We start from the raw sequence: 17,539 nt of genomic DNA, 5'->3' as shown, positions 1-17,539 counted from the left end.
GATTCCACCTCATAGTCGCCTTTGTATGTTGAAGGTTACTCTGAAGGATCTCAATTTTCATTTATTTCTCTAGTTCAGCACCCAATTCGTGCTTGCCCGCCCATAATCGAAAAGTCGCTCAAGTCTGAACATGGCTTTGTCAATCGACGAACCGCCCCTGAACTTGCTATGTCACCTGTTCGATATCCATGGTCGTTAGACAATCTTCCTTTGACCTATCCTCCGCAACCGAAGGCTAAGCGCCATCAGCTTTGGCATCTGTTGAGAGGATTCTGAAGATAACTCTCTCGAACTTATTGCGTATGGCTCCCTTGGTTTCGCTAAGAGAACTTACTCGATTGTATACCGACACAATGTTTGGATGATAATGAAGTCAAGAGACTTTCTGTAATATAACTTTATAATATTAATATATGTAATTTTCGTCTATGAGCTGGATTAAAGGAGTCACATTCGATTTGGAGAAGTATTCTCAATTAAAAGAAGAGTATTCAGTGACGCCTTCTTTCCACCAATCAAGTATTTAACCTGTGAACAATTTTTTTATTACCATAAATAAAAAAATATCCTTACACTTTTAACTTGTGGTATACTTAAATAAGAATTGCAGCTTTTCTAATAATCAGAAGGTTTATATTTCATTTGCATGTGTTTAATATACATATCTCGTAAATCAGTAAATCTTAGAAGCTAAATTCGTTGAAATCATAATTTCGTGTTCTCAAACTCCTGTATAAAAATTGAACAAATCGATCCCAAAGCAGTTGCTCGGGTTGCACAGTATTATTTTTATATTGCAAATAATTTTCAAGTTGTTTTGCCTTGAATCCGTGGTCCTATACAGTCTAAAATTTGCAACGCCACTTCTTTGCTCAGACGGAAGTGGAAAACTCTACAGGATCATACATTTGGAAAAAGTTTGGGCGATTACTAATTTTTCTTTTGCGACGATCCATATATATATTCCAGATGTCTTCGATGTCGACATCACTTTTAATATCATATTCAATGTTGTCAATTTCGGTTAATTCTTCAAAAAATTATTAGTGGAAGCAATTGTAGTTTATAATTTTACAATATGAGCTATTATTTGACTAGTAGTTAACCACAAAGATTTAACTAGTAGCTAACCAAGCATTGTAAGTAAAATGTAAAAGCGCAGTGGGCGTTAAAAATGGGTGGTGGCGGTAACCATCTAAAGGATATAATTAATTATAATTGAATAATCTTAAAAAGAAAATTATCTAGATAACTCGAAAGTTCTCAAAAGGTATCCACATCTTTATTCTCTAACAATTTCTGCTTTCTAATTTTAGACGCACCAGTGTCACAATAAATTACTTTCGGACTTCGTGTTTCTTGGATCATGCAGTTTACTGGCAACAGGTAATTTAGGAAATATATCCTCATACTTTTGAAAATTTTTCACAAAAAACCTTATTTAAGGTTTCTTAGAATTTGGCACATTATAAGTAGTTGGGTATGATCTTGCGAATACATACGTACATACAAGATACCAACAAAAATAGATCATTGGAAAAAATAATTTTATAAGATAATTAATTACAAGTAGAAAAAGTCTGCGTACAGGTTACATAAGTCGAGCACAGATATTTTTCCACCGAATTCTTCTTAAAATTTAATAGGAAGTCGGATATTCCCAACGTTTTAAAACTTCCGCAAGAGGTTTTGGCATGAAATAGACAAGCTCAGAGGTTTCTGTCGAAGATCATCCTTGAGCATAGGTGCTTTTTAGGATTCAAATCTGGTTGTTTTGGTGGTGTTTGAAGCTGCTTGGGAACGTTGTAGAGTAACTAAAGCTTAACTATGTCTATGCTATAAGGTTCCGGTCGTTATCCTGTATAATAGTAGTCACTTCCAAGACCCAATTTTTCCGCTCTTTGCTTCAAATTAATTTTTAAGATATTAAGGAATGCATATATAACCATGGTGATATCTATAAATTCCATTTGTCCCACACAATTACTAGCTATGTACCCCTGATTCATTGCTTTTTCACCACCGTGCTTCACAGTATACATCAAGATTTCCTTATCGAGTACCTTGCTCGTTTTTCGTCATAAAATCTTACGTCCTTTGATTACAAAGACCCAAAACTTGCTTTCATTGAACAAAAAAACCTTCTGCCAAATCCTCAGAGCTTATTTAAGCGCTTTTTCGCGAAAACAATATACACTTGCTTATTGACTGAAGATATGACTTTCTGTGTGTGAATGATTCCTTAAAGTTTTCTTAAAGTTTGTAGCGATTTTGTTGCAGTAAGTCGGGGGTTCTGCTTCATATTTTCTGTCACATAGCTAGTTGTTTCACACTATGCTAGTATTTTTTAGCCACCCTGGACGGGCCAAGATATAAAAAATACGCTGTTTGAAATTTTTTAGTATTCTTTTTATAGAAGAATGTGTTCTTCCAACAGTTCGACTGATTTTCCGTATATGTTTCCTTCTTCTAAAAATTTAACCATAATTTACCTTTCAGAAAATCTCTTTGTTTTCTTTTAGGCGTTATTCGATCTCACGATTTTAATAACAAACTGAGTAAAACAAAAGTCGTTTAAAATTGCTACTTTTACGAAAACAACTAACACTATAACTTTCAGAAACTTTTGTTCTTGGTTTTTGCGGTAAGAATTCCCATTTTACTACTTGTACGCAGACTTTTTCTGCGCTGCGAAATGAAAATTTTATCGATAAAACTATGGTATCAGATTTTCACTGCTTTAAATTCTATTAAATTATGCAATATACTAGCAATATAGCACTTACTGTGATTTTATTCTAAAATTTTGTATATAAAAGATATTTTTTAACAAAAAAAAATAAGACATAAGCGTATATAAGTTTCTCCTCCCATCTTCAAAGTATCGTTAAATTAAACTCTTTCAGCTAAGAAAATAATATTTAAACCACTATATTGGCCTTGTCTATATTATAATTGGTTTTGGTTAGATAGTATTTACGTGATTTTAGATTTCATTGCCAAGTACAGGTGTGTGAGATATATCACTGAAATTTATTCAATAAAAGTAAAAAAATTTTAATTTCTCCTTCCACTGGGTGTCTTCGATGGCAATTAATTTAACGAAGCACTTTTTGATTTTCCGAACGTTTTTTTTTAATTTTTATTTGTTTTCATTTGAATTTAAGATTGCGTGAATAGAAGTAAGTAGTTTGATAAAGTTTAATTTTTTAATGTATAAAACTTTATAACTTATTTTGTTTACTCAGTTAGAATGGGCTGTCATTGTCCTTTTATTGATACTTAATTAGATATACATTTTTTTAAACCAATTTACTCTTAGCTCGGTAACACTAAAAAGGACTGTCTGCTGTCAATCTGGCCAAATCTACCATATAAGGGCTGATCGTTACTAAAACTTCTACGTTCGAACAGTCGGGCAAATACGAGTTTAGCTCTCTGGTTGTTTCCGGCGAATTATCATTGATTCTGTTTTGTTCTGGCCTTCATGTTCGCTTCACTGCACTTCACCTAAGTCTGATCATTGCCTGCCTTATCGCATTTTACCTTCATTTTGTCACTCATATTTTGCATGCGCTGTCTCACGTTAGCAAGTACTTCTCCAATATTGCCTTTTATAATGCTTCCTTAGCATCCCTTCTCCCATTGGCGTTAATTTCAAACTGCAAATCTATCAGTAACCGAAGCTCATTACTAAAGATTAAGTAAACGAGTCTTCCGTGTTCTTTTATTAATAGCAGATCGAGAATCATCAGGATGTCGTCAAGAACAAGGATATATGGGTATCTTAATTTTTGGATATTTGTTTAATCACTTTTCTCAAATGTGCTTCTAGAGTTCGATTAAATCGTTCTACCATGCCATCAGACTGCTGATGTAGCGTTTTCCGGATACCCAATCTAGCATATCTCCTGAATTAGAGTTGATTTTTTTCTTGGCCAGAACGTAATTCAATTGAAATACCATATCTTGTTACCCAATTGCTGATGAATACGTTCGCTATTCTCTCAGCTTCTTGATTAGATTGGGTATTACTCTGGCTATTTACTGAAACAGTCCATGACTGCCAAAACCTAGTTTTTTCCTAATTTACTGGTGGAAAATTGACCAGATACATCCATAGCGGTTCGCTCACATGGCACACCCAACCTCGGAGCTTTAGCTGTAATGCACACAGCATAATTGATAATCCACTCCGGAATTGATTGAAGACAACCAACCCCATAAAAAACTTTCCTTTAATTCTTCCAAGGTTTCTCATGTGCCCTCTACTTAGACCCTTTTGCAGCTTTCAAATTTCAGAATTTTAAACTTTAATTTTACAGAAAATATTAAATTTACATAATTGTATAAAGTTTTGTGCTGGAGGATATGGCCACAATTAGTAAGTTAGTCATATCTTCAGATGTAATGTTCAGGCTTGACTCTTTGTACAGTCAACGTCAAAACTTAGCATACATGTGAGGTCTAAAACCATGTTAATTCTTATAAATGTTTTTTTTTTTTTAACTATTGATAATCTCGCTATTTTGTACTTCATTTAACACAGTAGTCCGTTAAAAGAAAGATGAAATGCACAGAATACTTAAGTGTAAAGAAAAAGTGCCTGCAGAAATACAGTCAAAAATTAGCATACAGTAGGCATGCTTAAAGCGTTATAAGTACCGTCTTTACGCCGAAGCTTATGATTATAAGTAAACCGCCTACCTAAAGTTTTGCAGAATATTAGTTCGCGATAGTTGTTGTAGGTTGTGTCATAAATGCGCTCAAAATGGTTTGTGAAAAGGAGCTTTTAACAGATCTAAGAACATTGGTGGTACAGCATCGTAAAAACGGGAAGTCTTTAGGTGAAATAGCTAAGAAAAGTCGTTCAACTGTCCAAACAATTATTAGCAATTACGAATTGCGGGGTAACACAGAAACTGCTAAACGTTCTGGTCGTCCCCGTAACAGAAGTGATACCGAAGTTCGTAAAATTGTGAGAGAAGTTTAGAAAAATCCCAAGTCAGTGCCTCTACTATACTCTCATTCCTAAATATTAATGGCTTGCATAGGAGGACACCAAGGAAGAAGCCTTGCATTTGTAATATCAAAGGCTTAACTTCGCCAAAACTAATTTAACACGTTCCCGCCGGCGAACGAATTTGTTGTTCTCGGCATCTGGCTGCTCTGTAACTTACTAATATAATATATACCGCTTAAATAGTTTTAATTCAGTTCATTTACAAACTTTTTTAAGTTAATTGATTTCTTTCTTTGTACCACTAGTGGTACAAGCCGTCCAATGGGACTGTCCTCAATGTACCAATGTCGTTGTGTTTAGTAACAAAAGCAACATTAGAAAAATACCAATAACCTCAAAAAATAATTTGCGGAATGCCTTGACTGAAGAATAGGCTAAAATTTCAAGTGAGGTTGCTTAAAATTTGGTTAACTCCATGCAAAGGCGTATGGAAGCCGTTATAAAGTCTAATGGTGGCCCCACAAAATATTGGTTTTAATTTTTTTGACTAAGGTAACATAGTATAAAAAAGAACTCTTATACCGCTTGTGTACTAACTTTTGAATGCATTTTTCAGATACTTTTTCCTGGAACTTGAATATTTTGTAAATTCTTAAGTTTTTTTAGCCGGATTTTTCATTGAATAAAACTAAAAACTGTGGGATTATTAAAAGCACACAAAAAATTAAGTTGTTTTTCTATTAAAAACAGAAAGTAAATGGTTTTAGAAGCATGTATATGTTATATGCTTGTACTAGCTTTTGACTCTGACTTTATATCTCATAGTTCACATATATGAATGAATGTATGCTTCTCTATCTGTCTCCTAATATCCGCGGTACTAGGTTCAGACGTCACTTAGCAGCAGAAACTCTCCCTGTCTCTGCTATCAGGTTTGCTATCAATTGCTTTTTCCAGGAATTATCCAAACTATAGATGCCACAGAAATTTATCTGAAACGATAATCCGATCAATCGCCACAGAAATTCTTGTGAAACTGCGAACATAATAGTCGCCACAAAAATTAATGTAAAACCAGAGAACATAAATGAACAAAACGGTGCATTTGTAAAATTTCAGTCGAGGAATTCACATCACAAGCAGCAATCAAATAAGATTTCTCGCTTTTATAACAGCGGGGAATACATACAAGTATGTACAAATACAACTCTCTTAACTTGCCCAACCGGAGTATATTGAAGAGAAATGAGGCTGATATGTATGCCAGGGAATATTTATATATGTATGTATGTCATTTGAAATATATTCCCTTTAATTGAACTTTTATTTATTATTTTTTTAATTATTTTATGTTAATTCATTCTTACTTTATTATGTGTCATTAGTAATAATTTAAAATTATTTTCATATGTTTCTTAAAATAATTCATCTACTTGACACCATTATGGAGTCACAAAAGTACAGAATTGTGATTTTCGTCGGCATTTTACATTCATCCTACATGTTGCTTTTCTCAACTAGAGAATTCGTAGGATATGCAACATGTGCATGTAGATATGTACACTCATTGCTTCATGTGAAATCTCCGTTGACACGGTCAACCAATGATCGAAGCTAACGTTTTTTGCTTTCATGACAAAGAGTCAATGTGCTGGCTTACGCGACGACAAAGTGACAACATTGTGTTGTTGGTACAAAATCCGAGATGGGCCGAAAAAATAAAAGAACGCTCGCCGACTGTCATCGCTTCCCTTGCCGCTCTAACAACTTTGCCCACATATCTTTGTAAGTATGTATGTTTATATATGAACGTGCATACATATTGACGCAGGTTTTTGTGAGCCACGAAAAAATAGTTTAGAATGGTAAAATACTTGTAATCGACAAAAGATTTGTCGCCACTTTCGTCACTTTTTTCTGTGTTTTGTGGGTTTGCAGGGTTGTCACTTTTCCATTCTAAAGGGAACATCAGAAAGTTGTTCAATTTATGATTTCTAGCTTTTAATATCGTCGCGAAAAGACGCTTGTAGGCACACGCATGCTCGGGGAAATGTGTAAGGCGTTTGCTTTTATGAATGAAACGACTGCGCTTATTGCATGTGCCTCAGCATTCATGAATGAAAATGTTGTTTTTGTGTGATTTACTACAAATTTAGGATTTTTCAATTTGGCTGCTGTATTGAATTATGATGCTGTTCATGCTATTTAAGACAATTCTTATTTTTGTGCAACAATGTTTGTACTTTTTCTATTGACTGACATACTTGCATTTGTACGCTTATATGTGCATATGTAGATTTGTGTATGCATTACGAATTTCATAAGCATATTTGTACATACATACATACTTACATATAGAGCAGTGTGCGCACATGTATTTATTGATAAGTGATAATATCAAAAATTCTATTCCTCCATGTTTACACACCAGAGAATTTAAATGAACTCCAAATTGATGTACATAAGTATGTATGTATGTACATACATAAATTATTAATTTTGTAACAATTGGAATTAGAAAATTAAAATATTTTTTTTTTTCATAATCTTTCGCATTTATGCAAAACATGACATTTTATCAATTTTATATCATAAAAATAGTTTATACAACAAAAAATAATCATGCATATGTGAAGTGGCATTTGTATTTTTGGTTTAAAGTGTTTCATTTTTCTCTTTATGTTGGTAGATACGTATTTATGCCAGAGAGCGTTGTTATAAAGCGAATACCATCGTCAATGGTGAATTCTCTGCTCTGATTTTTTCAGCTCTGTTAGCCGTTCAATCGAGCATCATACAAAATTCAATTTGCACCTTTTCGTTCATTTACATTTTCTGGTAGAACAGCAGTCCGAACGGTCGCCACAGAAATTCCTGTGAAACTGCGATCAAAATAGTCACCACAGAAATTAACGTGAAATCAAAGAACATAAATGAACGAGAAGATGCAGGTTCGACAGCGGACATTTGTAAAATTTTAGTCGGGGATTTCACCTCACAAGTAGGAGAAACAAATAACACATCTCGCTTTTATAACAGCGGTGAATCTGTACACATACCAGAGAACGTAAATGAACGAGAAGGTGCAAATTGAATTTGTATGATGCTCGATTGGGCGGCTAACAGAGCTAAAAAATTGAGATCAGGGAGTTCTCCATTTCCTGTAGTATTTGCTGTTCTTTAACAGAAATTAGATATTATAACAACGTTCTCTGGCAAAATACGTATCTCCAAACATAAAGAGAAAAATGAAATGAATGAGAAATTTTTATGATGAAAAATTGATAAAATATGATTTTTTTGCACATATGCTACATTGATAAAATGTGAAAGATTATGCAAAAAATGGTATTTTACTATTTTCATAATTTTCTAATTTCAATTGTTACAGAATTAATAATTTACGTATGAACATATGTACATCAATGGTGTATGCATTAATTCGTGCGGTTTTCTAAGAGAGGGCTCTACTAGTATTATTTCGCGTCGTATTCATCTGTGGCTATATTCATTTCAAAGGTACTGCCATTTCGCGTCGTTTTCAGTAGATATAAATTGTTTGAGCGTGAACAACAATTTGTTTCATTCATTTGAAAATGTCGAAATTTGTACCAGATAAAGTGTTTTTGCGGGGAGTTCTTCTTCATTATTTTAACATGAAGAAAAGTGCTGCCGAAAGCCATCGTATTTTACTGGACGTTTATGGTGACCATGCTTTAGCCGAACGAACGTGCCAAAAGTGGTTTGCACGGTTTAAAAGTGGCAATTTCGACTTAGACGACGGAGAACGACCCGGACAGCCAAACAAACTTCAAGACAAAGAATTGGAGACATTGCTCGACGCAGATGCATGCCAGACGCAAGAAGAACTTGCAAAAGTATTAGGAGTTGATCAAGCAACTGTTTCCAGACGATTAAAATCATTAGGATTCATCCAGAAGTTTGGAAATTGGGTGCCTTATGAATTAAAGCCAAGAGACGTCGAACGTCGATTCTGCATGTCGGAAATGTTGCTTCAACGCCACCAAAAGAAGTCGTTTTTGCATCGGATTGTCACTGGCGATGAAAAATGGATTCATTATGATAACCCAAAGCGCAAGAAATCGTATGTGAAGCCCGGCCAACCATCAACATCCACGGCAAAGCCGAATATCCATGCTGCTAAGGTTATGCTATGTATTTGGTGGGACCACAAGGGTGTGCTCTATTATGAGCTATTGAAATCGGGTCAGACGATCAATGGGGACCTCTACCGAAAACAATTGATTCGTTTGAAAAAGGCCATCGCGGAAAAACGACCAGAATATGCGACCAGACACGAATCAATAATTTTTCATCATGACAACGCTCGGCCACATGTTGCAAGGCCAGTTAAAAACTATTTGGAAAAATGTGGGTGAGAAGTTCTACCTCATCCGCCTTATAGCCCAGACATAGCACCTTCCGATTACCACTTGTTCAGATCAATGCAAAATGCCCTCACCGGAGTACGCTTCTCTTCAGAACAGGGTATCAGAAATTGGATTGATTCTTTCTTGACCTCCAAGCCGGAGAAGTTCTTTTGGGATGGGATCCACAAACTGCCAGAAAGATGGGCAAACATCATAGCTTCCGATGGGCAATACTTTGAACATTAAATTTATAACAATTTTTTCACAATAAAGTCTTAATTTTCGTAAAAAAAAAACCGCACGAATTAATGCATACACCATATTATCACTTAACAATAAAGATATGTGCACGCACTGATTTATATGTAAGTATGTATGTACAAATATGCCTCTGAAATTAGTGATGCATACACAAATCTAGATATGCACACATAAGCGTACAAATGCAAGTTTGTCAGCCAATAGAAAAAGTACAAACATTGTTATAATAGCATGAACAGCATCATAATTCAATACAGCAGCCAAATTGACAAATCCTAAATTTGTAGTTAATCACACAAAAACAACATTTTCATTCATGAATGCTGGCCCACATGCAATAAGCGCAGACTGACCCAACTTTCTGATGTTCCCTCTAGAAGGGAAAAGTGACAACCCTGCATGCATACAAAACACAGGAAGAAGTGACGAAAGTGACAACAAAGCTTTTGCCGATTAAAAATATTTTACAATTTTATACAATTCTAAAATATTTTTCCGTGAGTCGCAAAAACCTGCGTCAATATGTATGCATGTTCATATATAAACATATGTACATATTTATAATGATTTGTAGGCAAAGCTGTTAGAGCGGCAAGGGAAGTGATAACAATCGGTGACTTAACGTGTATATATCTACATGTATACATATGTATGTGATTTTTAAACAAATTTACAAATATTTTTCTTTCATATTTCTTTACATGTACACATGATATGAAAATGCCGACAGCAAAACACAATTCTGTACTTTTGTGACTCCATAATGGTGTCAAGTACATGAATTATTTTAAGAAATATATCAAAATATTTCTACATTATTACTAATAACTCGCAATAAAGTAAAAATGAATTAACATAAAATAATTTTAAAAAAGTAAATAATAGTTCAATAAAAGGGAATATCTTTCAAATGGCATATCAATATTCCCAGCTTGGCATACATATTATTATTATAGTATCTTAAATATTCGCCGTTGGGCATGTTAAGAGAGCCGTATGTGCAGAGAACTTAGAAGAATGAGAAGGTGCAAAGGAAAGGTGGACTCTCGCAAGGTCAAATGGTATACTCGTTTAAGATTTCTTTGTGGATTGACTGATATTTTCGGTAGAAGGTCAACTATGGGCACTGGGGTCCACATATTTAGTACTTAGGGGCTTGAACGGTTTTGGTTCGATTTTAACAATTTACTTTAAACGCATTATTCACGCAAAGTTTTACCCCGATACAATCATTGTTGCTTGATTTGCATACTGGAAAGTGAAAGAATCAAACGGAATTTAAAATGGTATTATATGGGAAATAGGCGTGGTTGTAATCTGATTTCGCCCATTTTCGCACTATAACATAGAGATATAAATGTTACGTTCCGAATTTGGTTGAAATTGGTTAAGCAGATCTCAAGATATGGGTTTTCACCTAAAAGTGGGCTGTGCCACGCCCACTGTCTAATTTTGAACGCGGTTCCTATAAAGTCATCTCATACCATCCCAGAGATAAAATTTAATGTCTCTGGCGTGTTTAGTGCTGGATTTATCGCGCTTTTATTAGTTTTTAACTTTACCGTTTTTGGGGAGTGGGCGGAGTTGCCCGATTTAAACTATTTTCACACTGTAGGTAGAGGTTCTAAAAACATTTACTTCCAGTGAATTTTGTTATTATAGCATTAGCGGTTTAGGAGATATGCACATTAAACCTATTAGGGGCGGGACCACGCCCACTTTAAAAAACTTCCTGCAGATGCCCGTCCCTAATGTGATCCTGTGTACCAAATAACAGTCTTGTATCTTATTGCGGAGCTTAGTTATGGCAAGTTCACGGTACCAAGAAACATGTCTACCAAGTTTCATACAGATATCTCAATTTTTACTCAAGTTAGAGCTTGCACGGACGGACAGACAGTCACCCGGATTTCAACTCGTCTCTTCATCCTGATAATTTATATATACATAACCCTATATCTAACTCGATGAGTTTTAGGTGATACAAACAACCGTTAGGTGAACAAAACTATTATACTCTGTATCAACAGGTTGCGAGAGTATAAAAAACCGGAATCAAAACCGCGCGATCTGGCCGTCCGAAAATATTATCAGCTCGGGAAGAACAGAAAATAATAAATACGGTGAAAGTTAACCCTCGAATTACGTCCACAAAGATAGTTGAAAAAGTCCACAAAGATAATTATAACCATTAAAAAAACCATATATGTCGAAACTGCTAGAAAAATTTTACGAAAAGCTGGATATCATGGTAGAGTCGCTCGGAAGAAACCATATATTTCACTTGTAAACAGGCGGATGCGCATTGAATTTGCTCATAATTATATAAGTATGTTGCCGGAATTTTGGAGTAATATTTTCGGATGAAAGTAATTTTTGTATTGAATTTAATTGTTCTTTATCATTTTTAATATTTTTGTAACTAATTTTAAAGCTGAACGCAGACTTAATGGTGCCTGTGTTTACTTGATCTTACACTAAAATCCTGTTGTCACAAAAATGAAAATAGGAATATACATTTTTGTTTTTGCATTTTGAACTTAAAAATATAGGAAGAAATACATGTAGAAAATTTGAACTGTATATATATTCTTACTATTTTTTATTTTCAGCCGGTCAAAGCTCTGAAAATAAAAATATAAATATTTGGGATACATTATTGCCTCACAAAAAATCGTGCGTTTCTGGTAAGTACAATCATATTACTTAAGATATGATGAAAAAGTTTATACGTTTGTTTAAGTAGTATTTATAAAACAAAATTTTTACAACCATGTACATACAAACACTAGGAGAAAAAGTCTGCGTACAAGGTACCAACAAACATAAATCGTTGGAAAAATAATTTTAGATACTTTTTATAAAAACCAATTTATTTGATATTCATTAAAAGACATTAAAAATGTGGTTTTATGAAAATAAAAGTGATTAAATTTCCGACAATACCATATAATCAAAGCAAAACATGCCGACGAATAAAACATCCATTAGAAAAAGTCTGCGTACAGGGTAGGGTACATAAGTTGAGCAAAGATATTCTTTCACCGAAGTCTTCTTAAAATTTAATAGGAAGTCGGATATTCCCAACGTTTTGAAACTTCCGCTAGAGGTTTTGGCATAAAATAGACAAGCTCAGAGGTTTCTGTTGAAGGGATGTAAGTCCTGGTTCAACATAAACCCAAAACTTGTTTTCATTGAACAAAATAACTTTCTGCCAAAACCACGCCAATATTTTGTACTTGCCTATTGACTAACGCTATGAATGACTTTCTGTGTGTGAAAGATTCCTTAAAGTTTTCTTAAAATTTTGAGCGATTTTGGTTGCAGTAAGTCGGGGGTTTTACTTCATATTTTCTGTCACATGGCTAGGTGTTTCACGCTATGCTAGTATTTTTGGACACCCTGGACGGGCCGAGATATAAAAAAGCCGCTGTTTAAAATTTTTAAGTATTCTTTTTATGGAAGAATGTGCTCTTCCAACAATTCGACTGATTTCACCGTATATTTTTCTTTCTGCCAAAAATTTAACCATAATTTACCTTTCAGAAAATCTCTTTGTTTTCTTTTAGGCGTTATTCGATCTCACGATTTTAAAAACAAACTGAGTAAAACAAAGGTCGTTTAAAATTGCTACTTTTACGAAAACAACTGTAACTATAACTTTCCTACACTTTTTCTCTAGGTTTTTGCGGGAAGAATTCCCATTTTACTACTTGTACGCAGACTTTTTCTGCGCTACGAAATGACAATTTTGTGTAAATTTATCGATTAAACTAAGGTATCAGATTTTCACTGCTTTAAGTTCTATTAAATTATGCATAAACTAGCAATAAAGCACTTAATGTGATTTCATCTAAAATTTTGTATATAAAAAATATTTTTTAACAAAAGAAAATAATACATAAGTGTGTACGCAGACTTTTTCTGCCGAGTGTACATACATATATCGTCATACAGTTAAATATAATATTTTCCACATGTTGATCTGAGAGGTAGAAAGTCGTTGGCGAATAAGGATATAAAAGGTAGAGACTTAAACTGACTACACGCTTACAAAAAATTGGAAAATAATTTAAAAGTATTTATAGTTACATATATGTAACTAAAAAATATACATACATAGTTTGAAACATTTGAAAAAAAATGATTGCTTAGATTTTTTAAAATCAAAATGAATTCCCGAATTATGAATTAGATTGTTTATAGTAAGTTTTCTAGATACGGCAGATGGCAACTAAAAACTTAAAGTTTCTAGAGAGATGACTCTTCAAAGACACCTCAATCGTTTTTAATATAAAATATGTATGTCAACACCTGTACCATAGATCAATAACTGACAACCATTTACCTAATTAAGTATATTATAGAGAAACTATATACATACATATGTATGTATTTAGAATATGTAATTTCAATAGACTTAATCAATGACAAATTACATACAAACTAATAATTGATCAGTACTAATATTACATATTACCTTTATTTCCTATAGCCTTTACATGTCACGATCAAGGATCGTCATGCATGTGTTTTGCTCCGCAACATCAATTGTTGATTTCCTGTGGAAAAAAAGGTGATGTTTGCGTCTTTGATATAAGGCAGAGGACTCTTAAACACCGATTTCAGGTACATCGGACTATATAGCTATTATTAGTATTAGTAAATGATTATATACAAATATAAAATATATTTTCAGAAAAATCATACATTTAAAAATGTGTTAAAATTGGGAAATCTGGAAAAGTCAGTCCTTCCTAATAATTGCTTCATGCATTGTTATGATTATGTTTTGTTTCTTAAATCCGATTTCTTGACAAATTTCATGGAAGAAGTGACAAAAATGTACTTAGTTGACAAAATTGTTGGCAGGCTCATATAAATTTTTGGCAAACGTAATGAAATAATCAGACAGACAGTTATCGACTATAGTCTGGATATGTCACTCTCACTTTTTTTATAATGATCAGAGTTTCAACTTTGAAATTTAATTAAAAAAATAAATATGCAGCGCGGCTTTATTGCACAGCTGGTTTTTGTAACTTTCGGCAAAGATTTCCCACTAAGTTGTTAATGATGTAAAATAACAATGACTACCTATTATTTTTTTGTAATGCAAACATAATAGATAATTAAAATTAATATTTTCCAGGCGCATGATGCTACTATAAAGTGTATTGCTCTTGATCCGCACGAAGAATTTTTCGCTACAGGATCTGCTGAAGGTGATATTAAGGTAAGTCACTGATTATAGTTAGAAAATAATACATTATTATGCATTATTGATTGGTTTAATTGTATGTTTTCCAAGGTAATTTTTTACAGATATTTCGCAAACGTAACATAAAAAAAAATAAATAAGACCAAAATATTAAAATTTTCTTGTGATTACCAATTCATACACCCACTCGTCCCTTCTAAAAGATATCAATCGCGATTTCTTTCAATTTTCAAATTCAACTAATATTGTTGACAACCGATGCTGTGCATGAACTGAGTTTGGAATACTGTCATGTGGCATACTGTGAGATTGAGGATTTCCTCTCCATAAATTCCACTCGCATATAGTCAGCATAAGTTAAAAACTTGTTTGCGTTAATTTTACAATTGACATTGCTTACAATTTTACAATTGATGGAAAGCTTAGGTCGAAGAGAAATGCTTCTTAGTCAGAAATTCATTGAACTTATAACAAGAACACTGTTTCTCAACTTTGCTCTACTGAAACCTCTTTAAAGACAAAAACAAGCTTCTAAACAATTGAGGGTGAATTAAGTTCGGACGCTATCAAATATATATTTCGCAATTCGTAAAAATATTTAAAAAAATTTTTAAATAAAAAATTATAATAAATTTAATGGTTACGATTTTCTAATGTAACTAATTAGTTATCAATTCGGAACAACTAGGTGATTTATTTTTATACATTAGATTTCTCTAATAATTCGAAAATAAAATATTAGCTCGTCAGCTCGTTAATGATTGCAGAAAATCTTAAAGACGATCAGAGTATACAAGTCCCTATACGGTATTGTGGTGACACAAAACAAGAACTAAATTTCCTGGTTGTTTGAAAATATTAATATTGGAAATAACTCAAGTCTTTTCAATAAAATATTTAACACATTTTAACGTTTTTTTTTATTTGTATTTTCAGATATGGAGCTTAAATCAGTATTCGTTAATTAACGCATACCCGGCTGAACATGCCAAAAACAGTTTCTTTAAACATATTGGCCAAGGTGTCAGCCAAGTGCTTATAGACAATTATGGGCGTCTATTCTCTTGTGGCTCCGATGGGTGCATGAAAGTCCGGCAGCTAGTGGAAAAGGAATCAGTTATTCAGACTATGTACTAAAGTATTTAAACGTATGTCACTATTACGGTTTACAACTCAACTGCATTTTAGTTAGAGTTTTTAAATTCGATATCATTAATAACAACTCCAAGTTCAACTTTTTTGTGGCTTACCGTCGATATTATCAAAAATGGGAAACTGCTACAGTTTTTCAGTTAGAACATTAGTGCAGTTTGTTTTGGAAAAATATTAACAGGAATTTTGAAAATTTATTTTGTACAAGTACATAGAAATAAATTGGAAAACTTGTTGAACCGTTTCTCCTTCACGTTTTTGGAAGTGTTCCTTCATCTCATTTAATAAAAAAACAATATGCTCCTTATTCCTTTCAAATTTCCTTACTTGGTACTTAAATGTTCTAATGGATTTCAGTAAACACGAAGTCTTTACTTTTTGACAAATTTTCACTATTTTGGATTGGCAACATCAATAAAACTACAAATTAAGTTAGTTGTCAATAAATATACTAAACGATACGTTTATATTATGCAGTTAAAATGTTCTTCAATTTTCTTCTTCTAACTTCAATTTATCTGAGTGGAGTTGTAAACAGTAATGGGATTAGTAACTATTTAGAACAACTTCTTGTTGGATATAAAAAACCAAGTATTCATTATATGTATATTTATGTTATATTTATGTATTTTCAAAAATAAAGTAAATGTTATCAATTCCAATAGGTTTCTTTTAAACAGTTCAAATTTGTTTTTACATAGAATTTTTACCAATCTAAATAACAAGTAAATGAGTCGTAGCATGACCCAGAGCTAAAATCCATATTATAATTGCACACATTGTACAATAGGGCAATTCAGAATCTTGCTCAAATGGTCTTGCATTCTTGTTGCTTGCTTGCTTTACACTTCCTAAATGAACAGGGATTCACCTGCTACACTCTTGTAAAGAAGCAACACTAAAACACCATTGTATTGTGAAGTTTGCAAATTGCCAGCTGTTGTCAAAAATATAAATAACCATGGCCATGAATTTCTTGAAGGAAGCTGCAGAAGTAGAGGTAAGTGATTTTTGTTCTGAGCACTTATTGGTGTTGTTGTTGTTGTAACGGTTATCTAGTCCCCGCTTCGATAGTAAGTGATAGTTTGGTTGTCGTCGACACAGGAGCACAGACTGTTCAATGTTACGCCTAAAATTTTAGGGTTATTAACTGTTGGAATTTTTGTGCCATCGACTAAAATGTTCAGTCTGTATTCCTTCGTCCAATTTGTGAATATGGTCGCTGTGGATTTAGTGGGGGAGAGTGTCAGACTCCTTGCAGAGAAAAAGCGAGAATGGTCGGAGAAGTATTTACTTTTGAGCGGAGGAGCTGTTTACTTTTGAGCACATGCCATCGATTCCATTGCCCGACGTCAATATCAAGCAGTCATCAGCGTACGAGGTCACGAAAATTCCCGCTGGTGGTTGGGGGGGTTTCGAAATGTTGAAATTAAACAGTAGTGGGGAGAGGACACCGCCCTGTGGAACCCCCTGTTTAATTCTTCTAAGTTTGGAGTTCTGGCTTCGAAACAGTACGGATGAATGGCGACCGCTCAGATAGTTCATGGTCCA

At 33.6% G+C, this 17,539-nt stretch overlaps 1 protein-coding gene across 2 annotated transcripts in view; it reads left to right on the top strand.

The window, feature by feature from the left end:
* Positions 1-16,650, top strand: part of Rbcn-3A (rabconnectin-3 alpha) — a 101,674-nt gene extending 85,024 nt beyond the window's left edge. For both annotated transcript variants that reach the window (XM_070109611.1, XM_070109610.1), the window contains 5 exons: positions 1,317-1,386; positions 12,228-12,302; positions 14,111-14,244; positions 14,768-14,851; positions 15,773-16,650. In XM_070109611.1, coding sequence (XP_069965712.1) covers positions 1,317-1,386; positions 12,228-12,302; positions 14,111-14,244; positions 14,768-14,851; positions 15,773-15,973 — 564 coding nt within the window. In that variant the 3' untranslated portion in view covers positions 15,974-16,650. The remainder of the gene's footprint in view (positions 1-1,316; positions 1,387-12,227; positions 12,303-14,110; positions 14,245-14,767; positions 14,852-15,772) is intronic.
* The last annotated feature ends 889 nt before the right edge of the window (positions 16,651-17,539 follow it).

Source organism: Bactrocera oleae, chromosome 5, assembly GCF_042242935.1.
Source record: "Bactrocera oleae isolate idBacOlea1 chromosome 5, idBacOlea1, whole genome shotgun sequence".
Classification (NCBI taxonomy): domain Eukaryota; kingdom Metazoa; phylum Arthropoda; class Insecta; order Diptera; family Tephritidae; genus Bactrocera; species Bactrocera oleae.
This window is presented reverse-complemented; position numbering and strand designations above follow the sequence as displayed.